The 11001-nt window shown below is 36.2% G+C and overlaps 2 protein-coding genes across 4 annotated transcripts; one reads left to right on the forward strand and one right to left on the reverse strand.

Annotated features, from left to right (window-relative positions):
• Positions 1-3437: 3437 nt before the first annotated feature.
• LOC146514736 (uncharacterized) lies at positions 3438-8343 on the reverse strand. 3 transcript variants are annotated; one of them, XM_085167760.1, is made up of 4 exons: positions 8277-8343; positions 7108-7651; positions 5734-5768; positions 3439-5635 (listed from the first exon to the last, which is right to left on the reverse strand). In XM_085167760.1, exons 1-4 carry the CDS (start codon positions 8296-8298, stop codon positions 5037-5039), a joined length of 1200 nt encoding a protein of 399 aa, XP_085023886.1. In that variant the 5' UTR covers positions 8299-8343; the 3' UTR covers positions 3439-5036. The 3 variants fall into 3 exon arrangements, 2 of the variants coding, with proteins under 2 accessions (XP_085023885.1, XP_085023886.1); XM_085167759.1 differs by lacking the exon at positions 8277-8343 and having other exon boundaries at positions 3438-5635; positions 7108-7886; XR_014875236.1 differs by lacking the exons at positions 7108-7651; positions 8277-8343 and adding an exon at positions 5930-6975 and having other exon boundaries at positions 5555-5635.
• Positions 8344-8413: 70 nt separating this feature from the next.
• LOC146514737 (GTPase IMAP family member 7-like) lies at positions 8414-10160 on the forward strand. The gene is made up of 2 exons (XM_085167761.1): positions 8414-8510; positions 8632-10160. Exons 1-2 carry the CDS (start codon positions 8483-8485, stop codon positions 9363-9365), a joined length of 762 nt encoding a protein of 253 aa, XP_085023887.1. The 5' UTR covers positions 8414-8482; the 3' UTR covers positions 9366-10160.
• The last annotated feature ends 841 nt before the right edge of the window (positions 10161-11001 follow it).

Genomic DNA, 11001 nt, shown 5'->3' on the forward strand with positions numbered 1-11001 from the left:
TTGTGAAAGGACAGAAAATATGTTTTAAGAAGAAATTTCAAAGTTGTTATAGACTTGAGGGGCCAAACTTTCAGTCACTGATAGTTGCTTGATGAGGCTTTAGGACCACTAACAAGGCCATACCAGAAGATCTCAGGCTCCTGCCAGGCTCATATGGAGTCAGCATCTAGGAGAAAAAGATGCTGACTCCAGGAGGCAGGCGGCTGACCTTCTAGTGCTTTAAAATCCAGCAGCATAATTTTGAAATCAATTCTAAAACCTTCAAGTATGCAGTGAAGAGGTGGATTGATAGGACTGATAAAATGTGGCTGTTCCTTTTGCTAAGTGTTAAACACCTGGCAGCATTTTGAATTAACTGTAGTCAGTATATGTTATGATAACTGATGGTTAAGTAAAGTCCATTATAGCAATCAAGTCTGGAAGAAATAACAGCATGGATGACTAAGTTTTGATATCTGTCCAATCTGAATTAAACTAAATTGCAGGCATTTTTTCAACATTCAGACTAAAATAAAAATTAATAGTGTTCCTAGTATTGGGGGTGGAAGGTGTATTTATGATTATTTTGGTTTTAGAGTCAGAGAAAGGTTTTGGCCATCCAAATTCTTCTCTCTTTAGACAAGACAACACTTACGTGTAAGACATCAGTCGTGCCAAGTTTTAATGAAACAGAAAGTTGTGTACCATCTGCATACAAGGCAATCTTACCATGTTTCTGACGGATTTGAAGTTAGACTAAATGGGCAGACTTACACTGCTAGAGAATCTATAGGTAAACAATAACTGGTCAAAATTTTAAACGGTGTATGATTTCGTGAGTGTGAGAGAGACAGTCAAATCCATCCTCCAAAAAATGTGAAATATCCTGCTGAGCTCGTCATCAGTCAGTCATTTATCTTTTATTTGTATAGCATCTTGCATGCAGTACGGTTTAACGTTCTTTACAGAGGAGTGACAAGCCAATAATAGAACTGAATACAAACCAGCATTCATCCATAGAATTGTCAGGACCTCTTGTTGTCACACATGTAATGAACCAAAAAGCCTTTTAGCGTAAGCTTTCAACGTGCAAGGTGTAATAAGCAAGAAAGTTTGCATAACATGCCATGAGCGGGCAGATAGAAGCATTGTCCCAGAGAAGACTGTTTTATAATGTAAAAAATAAATAAATATTTGAACGTAAACTAAATCTAACCAAGTAGTCTTCTAAGCCTAAGCCTTACAAAACCATAAAAAACAGAAATAAAAGACAATAAAAAAGTCCAAAAGGGTAGTATATATAGTTATATTACAATTGCTCCTGATCTGCTTAATAAAGTAGCTGAACACATTTGACAATGCAGTGTGTGAGCTGTGAGTTATGTGAGCTCATTAATACAAACCCAATTCTGAAAAAGGAACAATTTGCAACAAATCAGGTTACTTTGCAACAGGTTAGTAACATGACTGAGTTTTTAGAGAAGCAGAGAATTAAGGTTTACCATTCTGCAAAACAGATCTACAAACTGTGAAACAATTTCAGAGAACTATTCCACAGCATACAATTGTGAAGGCTTCAAATATTATCTACAGTACATAATATCATCAAAATATGGAGAATATTGGAGAAATCCAGTGTGCCGCACTGCATTAAAAAAGGTATGATTTTGTCACTGCATGGGCTCAGGAACACTCCTGGAAATCATTGTCTGTGAAGACAGGTTAAAACATAATTATTGCAAAGAATCAACAAAATTTAATTGTTTGCTCACAATCACCAAACCATTTCTAGTTTAAAAATATGAAGATGAAAATACACGTTTTTCATATGACAACCTCAATTCCAAAATTTACAAAATTAAATTGCTGGACAAAATGGAAATGACAGCAGGTTTGCAGTTATTTGAAAACTCATCAATATTTTTTTTATTGTTGACTTTTCAGTTTCTGGAAGAGTACTGGAAGAGGTTAAATGGGTAAAGCTTTTATTTTCAATATTTTACTGCATACATATTTGTGAGTGTGTGTGAGAGACAGTCAAAATATCCTCTGAAATGTCCTGCTGAGCTGCTTGTCAGTCACCAAATAAATCAATCAGGTTTTGTTCGTATGTTTCCATAGCGCCATTCATGCAGGTTAGTACAATTTAACATTCTTTATGGATGAATGAAAGCCAATTATAACAGTCTGTGTTTAGTTTGCAGTCCCAAGAAGGGCGTTCATTGTTAGAAGCATGTAGAACAACCTGTTCACAAGCCCCACTTATGAAAGTGGTACATTTTTGGAACTCCTTAATGTCACATTGTAACAAGCCAAAAAGGCCTTTAGCATAATCTTTCAGCAGCTTTTGTGACAGACTAGACAGATATGAAAAAGATGCCATGACATTACTGGACTATCAGTATGTGCATTGAAACTCAAACTACACCTCACCAAGTAGTTTTGTAGCCCAAACCTAACAAAACTAAGAGAAAAGTAAAAGTCTAAAAAAGAAAAGTCTGAAAGGAAATGGGAGCAAACGGATGAAGTAATATACTGTAATTGGTCATGACCTATTCATTTAAAAGGTTTTAAAGAAAAACAATTTCTGTCTGAGCTTCTTTATTGTTTTTTAGCTGAGCACTTACGTGTGGCAAGTGATAGTCACTGGAAATGTCAACTAACCCACTTTCCCTGCTGTTGATCTCAACTGTGGTATGTTTTACAAATATCTAAAAACAAGCTATTACATAGAGAATTTAGATGCACCTCTGTATGAGTGTGTTTTTTTTAATTTATGTGATCATTCATTCATGTATTTATTTTTTAAATGCACCAGTCACATTGTATAAGAGTTTTAAGTTACACAACCTCCATTTGAAAGGGGTCATATATACATAAATTAGTGTCCCCATTATGGTGTACTGTAATTTATTGAGACAAGACCTTTTATTATTGTACCAATGCATTTTCACATTATATTATCCAGATCTGTACTAGCTTAGTTTAACACTACCTTTTTCTCTTTATTCAAACAGCAAGTAGTTTGGCTACACTCAACTGTCATTTACTGTAAATGTCTTACTAAGCAATGGGAAGGTTGTTGGTAAAATCTACCATTTTTTTGTTGCAGAAAATGAAAGTCACATGTTGTTTAAAGAGATAAGTTATTACTTCTTTTTTTTTTTTTTACATTAGAATAACTTTTAATAGTCTTCTTAAACACCATGTCAAGGAACACCACTGATTTATTGATAACATATTATTTTATGTTCACTGTGGTGCAGTCAGAGTAAAGAAGAGAGAGCGCAAAACCACTCACCTGTTTTCTCTCCCTCATGCTTAAGATTTACATACAGTAAAACAACAAAAGGATAAATAAGAGAACAGGTTGAATTGAATTGAATAATAGTAGTCTTGAATGTTTGAATACAAGGACATTGTATTTTCATCTCTTCTACTGTTCACTTATTGGTGCTTCAAGTTGTTACAAATTTTCCCTGCCGGTGGCGGACTCCCTCAGACATCGGTGCATTGGTGGTTCTTTGTGTCTGGGGATGGGCGTCCAGGTACACACCGGCTCACTCCTTGGTGGCTGCTTATCAGGGCCTGGAGCCTGGGGCTCGCTCGGGCTCCTTCGGGGGTGGGGTGCCCTCAGCCTCTCGGCCTGGGGCTCGGTCACTCTGGCGCAGCTGGCTGCCGGCGGAGCTCACGGGCACGTCACTGACACCCCCCCTGGCTTCTGCTCCGCGGCTGCTGAGTGACCCCTCATCTGGGACTCTCCTCAGCTCTTTCTGGGACAGTGGCACAGCTGCCCCTCTGTTGGTCTTCCTTGGTCTCTTGTGTTTTGAGGGCCTCTGGATGTCTGGAGTTTTGATCTCCTCCATACCTGCTTCATGCCCTGGAGGACGGGGCTATGGCTCCCCACACCCTCTAGCAGATCATTACATGAAGGAACCTTTTAAATACAAGCGCGTTCATGCTCACAGGTGTACACACGGGTGATCACACACACAAACGACACCCTTTTTGGCTCCTACCTCAAAGCACACTATAAATAATATTTAATATTTAGTATTTACTGTTATATTCCCATAGATCATTGTGATGTTGTTTATTATATTGCTCTTTCTTTTTCTTCTGCTTGTTTTCTCTTTTTTCTTTCTCAACAGGTGATCCAGGTGATTGATATGTATTTTTTTGTCTGCTTATTTTGTTGTTTTTTGTTTTTTGCCCTTTATCATCGTTCCTCTTCCCCGCTGTTTTTCTTTCCCTGTTTCTTTCTCCCCTTTCTTTTCCCCAGTCAAGTCTGTCCCGTATTTAGCAAGTGAAAATAAAATTAAATAAACAATAAAAGGTGAATCAAATAGACCATTACGGCAAGGCTGGGACGGTCCATTTGGTAAAGTAAACCCGTTCTTTGCCTTTAGACAATAATTCTGATGGCAAAAGAGCCAAATGGGACAGGCAAAAGAAAAAAAAAGTTGTTACAAATTTTGATGATTTTTTTTTCAAGTTTTGGCAACATTTTTTTTAAACATACAAACTGTGATATGTGATCAGATACCAATAATAACAGGTAATCATAAAATGATGTGGTTTATAGACTAAATACACAACAGGGCAGCAGCTAAATAGAAGCAGACTGACACAGACATTCAATAACTAGACTCCAAGGTATTTTTTTTTTTTATATTTTATTGCTGAGTTTATTATTTAATACATTTGTCTTTTGGTTTATATAGATATAAACATGGCTATAACATCTTATTTTACCCATAAACATTGTGTCTTAAAACACCTCATTCCACAGCAAAACTTAAAAATAAGCTTTTCTTATATTCTCTAGACCGTTTAAAAAAATCTTCTCTTTTTAAAAACTTCCCCAAAAGTTGAAGAGTGAAAGAAGTATCCATAAATCACATAGAGTAGAAGTACTTGAAATTACAAATGCTGTAATTAAAGAGATGTCACATTATGTGTATACAAGAAGTTCACAGAATTTCAGAAGATTACACGCTTACTTGCCATACAAACATGTATGTGTTAGTTGGGCTTGTGATGTAAGTCAGCAAACACTAAAACAAAGAGCACGGTGTAGGCTGTTTTGGTGTGCAATTTGGAACAATTTTAGAAATGCTCATGAAAAGCGAAAGGACTTGCTTAGAGTCCTTAACAGTGTTCTTGAATACATGGCAACGATTACCGCAAGCTCCCACAATGTACTTGAGGTGAGATCGTTCGCCAATAAACTCAGTCAAATCACCGTTGAAATCTTCGCCATGTGTAAACAGGAGGATTGTTTTCTCCCTGATCTTCCTCTGAAGATGTTTCTCCAGGTTATGTAATATTTCATTCTCGCCCTCTGTAAACCTGCCGAGCTGTATCACAAGTAACACAACACACTGTTTTTCCTGACAGTACCTCTTACACTCTTCTATTTGTGCATTGTCTACATCTTCCTCGTTGTTCAAGAAATCTGGAGTGTCAACCACTCTAATCTGTGTTCCAAATATCTGTGCCCTCTTCTCCTCACACTTGTTGGTGACTGGTGTGGAGCTCGGACGAGATTCAAAAGTTGAATCCATCTGGGAGTTTCCAGCAGCTAGGATAGTGTTTCCAGATGCACTCTTTCCAGTTCCACTTTTTCCCAGAAGAACAATGGTGGTTTCAGTTCCTGGGTTAGGGTTAGTGTAATTGTTTATTATATCATAAAATGTAGTTAAAAAAAACTGGCTTAGAAAAACTACACTCATATTTGGATACCAGACTTACCTCTTGCCCCATGGTGATCAGGAGAACATTCATTTCTGAAATAATAATTATAATCACTGCAGATATAAGATATATTTCAACAACAAAACTTCAAATTTCACAAGAATTTTTTTTAATTAGCTTGTGTTTTCAGTGGATTTCCTCAGATAAAAAACATAAACACACATAAACTCTATTTTAAATTATAGCCTCTAACCTTCGAGAGCTTACTCGATACTTTTACAATTTTTACAGACTCAACCCTGCTATACCAGAACTACAACAGTACTGAGCATTTGTATTTATTCACTCTAGTAAAAATCCCCCCTTAAGACATAATTTGAAAAGTTGTTCCCACTGGAGCTGCACAAAAATGTTTAGTTTTCTCAGGATTAAAGACACCTGGTAAGATTAATTGCACCACTGAACCAGCTGAAGTGTATGAAGTGATTGTGGCTGTCTGCCCTTCTTAGGTTACAAAGGTGGTTCCACGTGTTTTAAGCAAAGTGTGTGTGTCTCTCTGCATGCTTTAGGGATATAGCAATACATTTGATTTTAGCATGTTGTGATACAAAAAATGGTTTGATATTGTTGTGGGGCCTTGAAAAAGATATTTAAAATGTAAATCATCTGTATAACTAATTTCGCTCTGTAATCCCCTGGTTGCTAGGGAAGACTATGGAGTATGGAGGGTGCTGGCTGCCATTGCAAAAAGGTATAGAGTACAGCACAGTTCCCTCCTTCTCAAGACAAAATTTGTCTAGTTTGCACATAAGTTGGTATCAGTAGCCTATAACAACTCACGGACTGGGTGATGAATACACATTTTCTCCTAGCAACTGGTGGTTGCACAGGGGTCATTGATTGTTCTAGAGACTGTGTGAATTCACTTTTGTTTATTTAAGTCACTTGGTGGGGAAAAAATAAAAAAAAAAACTTTTTTTTTTAAATAATGTGGGACCAAATTTGTTTTTGTTAGCATTTTTTTTTCCATTTATTACAAGATGCCTAAAACATTTACTGTCTGTGCTCTTAAACTGGATTTTCCTCTTCCTGAGTTATTGTCTTACTTCGACAGGCTGTCTAGTAGATTGCTTGTAGCATTAGGCTACATTAAAAACAATTGTTCTACATGCTGAAGGCGATTGCCGTTACTATATTTTTATTTTAGGAAAAGACTTTTACTGAAGGCTGCACTGGTTTTGTTATTTTAATAAAACTGACATCAGAAGCATTTATCCTATAAGTGTTATTACGTATTGGTATTGCAACTACATGATCGAAACGTTTCTTTTCTCAGAAACAACTTATGAGAAAATAAACAAACACAAGCTAGCTGTAAAGAAAATAGGAATGACTATCCAATCGAAAAAAAAAGCTGAAATTTCGTTTTACCTTGTGCTTTCAAAATATTGTTTCCTTCGTTTCACAGCTTTTTGAATGTAGTTTTCAGTTTTAAACTGGAGTGGCTGATCAGTTAACCATTCCTTACACTGATCAGGCAGGTTTTTATTCACATCTTCCTGGATATAGAATACCTTCTCATGATTCAGGTTGGGTTTATTCTTGTTCTTGCCATTATCTATTATGATGGCTAAGTGTTTTATGACAGTTCCTTGAAAAATATGTTGAAGTTTGTCGATTTGAGCATCTACTTTTTCCACTTGCCCTGTATCCTCTGAATCTATTGCCAACATTAACAGATCAGGGCTAAAATCAGAAAGTGCCATCAAATCAATTATCCTCTGATCTGGATCCAGATATTTGTCATCCAAAACATCTGGAGTACTTATGATTTTGAATGACTTGCTCTCGCTCACAAAAAAGTCATTACATAATTTGGAAACAGTTCTCTGATTTTTGAAGATTTCACTTTTGATTTTCTTATGCAAGCTCTCCTTCTTTCCAAAGAGAATGATTGTAGTCTTGACAGGGTGATCTGTAGAAGCAAAAGGCAAGAGTATTTTTTCAAAATGTTGTATACTTTCCATTTTACAATTTCCAGGTGTGTGATTACAATTAAAATGAAGGATGGAATTAAAGATAAGAGCAATTTGTTCACTGACAATTCAATGGTCATGTCACAGTGTTCCAATAATCCAGCAACAATGCTACAAAGAGGTATTTTTTCTCCCAGTACTGTCCAAAGATCACCTCACACATACCAATGGAACAAGGGAAAAAAATAAAAATTGAATAATTCCAAAGAAATATTTAATCAAGGGTGTGTCTGTAGCTAAAAGAAAACAGCACTGGGAAAGATTTTTTGTTAAGAAGAGCATAATTTGTTCCAACTAACTTTGTATTGGACAAGAGTCGGACAACAACAATCTGCAGATATACTCTCCTATTTAATCTCAGCTACACTGTTCCAAAGTTTCATGTCTCTGTCTCACATAACTTGAGAAAATTGTTAATATTAGTAAATCAATATTTCTTCAGTTAAAGATTTAAGGTAACATTATAGTTTCTCGTGTTCAAGATTAAATAATTTCTCATATCTTTATGGAAATATGAAGGGGGTATATAAATGTGACAAAAGTAATTATGGAAGAGTTGCTTACTTGGAGAACCAGCAGAACTCATCTTGTCAGCTGCTTAAAGATGAACCACGTGCAGGTTTCAACAGAATCTGAATTCAGTTGCAGTCTTGCTGATATAGACTGAGAGTTAGGTCCACCCAGTGGGAGGAGTGCAGGGAACTGCTGAACAACAAATCAAACCACTCAGAGCGGCTTTCTGTTCATTTGCCAAAGAGCCAAGAGCAGAGATGGGTAACAGTTCATCAATCCCTGATGGTAAACTTAGATCTTCTATTTTGATTTCCCGTGTTTTTAAAATATCACGTTGAATTTTTAATACTGTTAAGATTATGCTTGTGATCCACACAATTATAACAGTAGATATTTCTTTCTGTAGGCTGCCCACTGAGGATTGTGATCATTGGGAAAACTGGTGTCGGGAAAAGTGCTGCTGGTAACACCATTATTGGCAAAGAAACGTTTAAGGCTAATGAGAGTTCAGAGTCAGTGACAGTGCACTGTGAGGCAGTTAAACTTGCGTGCACTAGAAATGTCAAGTTGGTAGATACACCTGGCCTTCTGGATACATCTAAGACTGCAGACAGTATAAAGAAAGAAATCGCAAAATGCATCCAGATCTCCACTCCCGGCCCTCACATCTTCCTCCTGGTCCTTCAGATTGGCAGGTTTACCAAAGAAGAAGAAAACTGTGTGGATGCCCTGGAGAAACTCTTTGGACCTGACGCATCAAACTACATGATGATTCTGTTTACTCATGGTGACAAACTAACAAATAAGAAAATAACCATACATAACTATTTGAGAACTGGCCACCAGAAGCTCAGAGAGCTGCTGAACAGGTGCGGTAATAGGTACCATGTATTTGATAACAAAAACATCTGGAACAGAGGTCAGGTTGTTGAGCTGTTCAGAAAAATTGATGACATGGTGGCAGCAAATGGAGAAACACATTACACAGATGAAATGTTTGAGAAGGCACAGCGAATTCTGCAGCAGCATGAAGCCATATATGACAATGAATACCTCGCTAACAACGTGACCTTCATGGCCGAACTGTTGCAGAGAATCATCTTGTTCCAGACCGTCTTGGGTTCAGATAACGATGGTTAGAACCACTCAAGCATGGGGTCTTAATCTGGTGTAAAATTAAGCAGCTGTCATTTAATAAAATGTGTTAATTTTCTAAATGTAAAATCAGTTTAGACATAAATGATTTAGAACTATAATTTTCAAAATTTGATGCCTCATTTATTTTAAATCACTTTCCATTCTGCTGTATAATTTATATTTAAATCAGTGGGAATGTCTTCAAGTGAATATTTCTGTGGCTGATCGTCTAATTTCTAAATGCATACACATTATTAAACTCTGTGTTTCCTATTTCTAGTTTAAAATTTGTTAAAGTATCGTATTTACGATAACTGTTTAAAAAATTAAGCTTAAAAAAGAGTTAAATGCTCTGTAGAAGGTATAGCTATATGATATCCATGCATGAGGTTAATAAATAACATGAGTGGCATCCAATATTGTTTGATGTACATTTATGAAATCAAGACTGCATTCACTGAATAAATAGCTTTAAAAAAGTTTCAGTTTCTGTTCTTTGATTCTCCAGCCAATGTCAAAGTCAATCTCTAACATCTATTTGGGGTATATCGTCTAAAAATATCTATAAAGAAATCATATGAGTGATTAATGATGGTAACATCAGGGAATCATAGCGCTGTACAAATTAGTAGAGAAATATGGACACAGGCTCCTGCATTTCACAGATGTAGCTTAACTCCTTTAAAAAAATAAAAATCACAAACACATCAAGTGTATTGTTTTATAGGTTATATTTAATGTAGCAGAACACACAAAAGCCAGTTCCCAATCACAAGATTTGATTCCCTATTTTGATTCATTTATCTTATATTGCGATCTCTCTGATAAACATAAGCAGATTATGAAATTCTGATATGGTGCCGTTTCTTAAATGGTTCTTATTATTTGATGGTCTGTTTTTGAGGGTCTAGTAAGTGAATTATCCTTTTGTGATTTTTATATGTATCTATTGAAAAAACAACAACAACTTTCTATTAAGACTGAGCCCTAATGATGCTCAGAAGCATCTTTTTTGTACAATAAAATAGCATTTTAAGTCCATTAATTAATGTCCACTACTCCTGTGTTGTGTTTGTAATGCACTTCTGTCTGGTATGTTATGTTATTTTATATGATTTTTTAATATGATTATTTTTTAGGCAGAGTTTGTTATTTTTGGATGAGAGTCAGTGTGAAACGCCCTGGTGAGCTGTTGCGTTATATTCATGAAGCATGCAGATCAACCAGTTCCTCTTGCCAACTTGATGTCTTATTAGGAACCCACATTGCATCCAGATACTTGGTCCAACACCCACTCCTCTTTCACTCAACACCACAAGAAAAAAAACAACCTCAATTTGTTGCCCTTGAGTGCGTCTAGGACAGCAGTAGGATTTTTTTATTAACTTTTTTATTAACAGTTTAAGTGTAAAGACATTTATTTTGTCACAACTGAGCAATAAAGGAATACAAGGCTCTAGAGAGATTTAGCCAGCTACAGTGCTGAAGATATTGATTTGACCTTTAAAGTTTTAGTAACCTTATAATAAGGTAATTCAAGTTATTGTGTTGTGGTTGTGTGAATGGGGAAATGATGTATGTTTGATAAAGTGCTTTGAGTGCTCAGTTAGAGCAGAAAATGACACATAGAGGCTGGCTT

This window comes from Neolamprologus multifasciatus, chromosome 7, assembly GCF_963576455.1.
Source record: "Neolamprologus multifasciatus chromosome 7, fNeoMul1.2, whole genome shotgun sequence".
Lineage (NCBI taxonomy): Eukaryota > Metazoa > Chordata > Actinopteri > Cichliformes > Cichlidae > Neolamprologus > Neolamprologus multifasciatus.

Bases quoted from the DNA above. Each gene is read 5' to 3' on its own strand.
- LOC146514736 (XM_085167759.1), bottom strand. From the start codon at position 7,703: ATGGAAAGTATACAACATTTTGAAAAAATACTCTTGCCTTTTGCTTCT. The intron at 5,769-7,107 runs GTAAAACGAAAT...TTATTATTTCAG, and splicing joins CAATATTTTGAAAGCACAAG to AAATGAATGTTCTCCTGATC. The intron at 5,636-5,733 runs GTAAGTCTGGTA...ACCCTAACCCAG, and splicing joins TGATCACCATGGGGCAAGAG to GAACTGAAACCACCATTGTT.
- LOC146514737 (XM_085167761.1), top strand. From the start codon at position 8,483: ATGGGTAACAGTTCATCAATCCCTGATG. The intron at 8,511-8,631 runs GTAAACTTAGAT...TTCTTTCTGTAG, and splicing joins CAGTTCATCAATCCCTGATG to GCTGCCCACTGAGGATTGTG.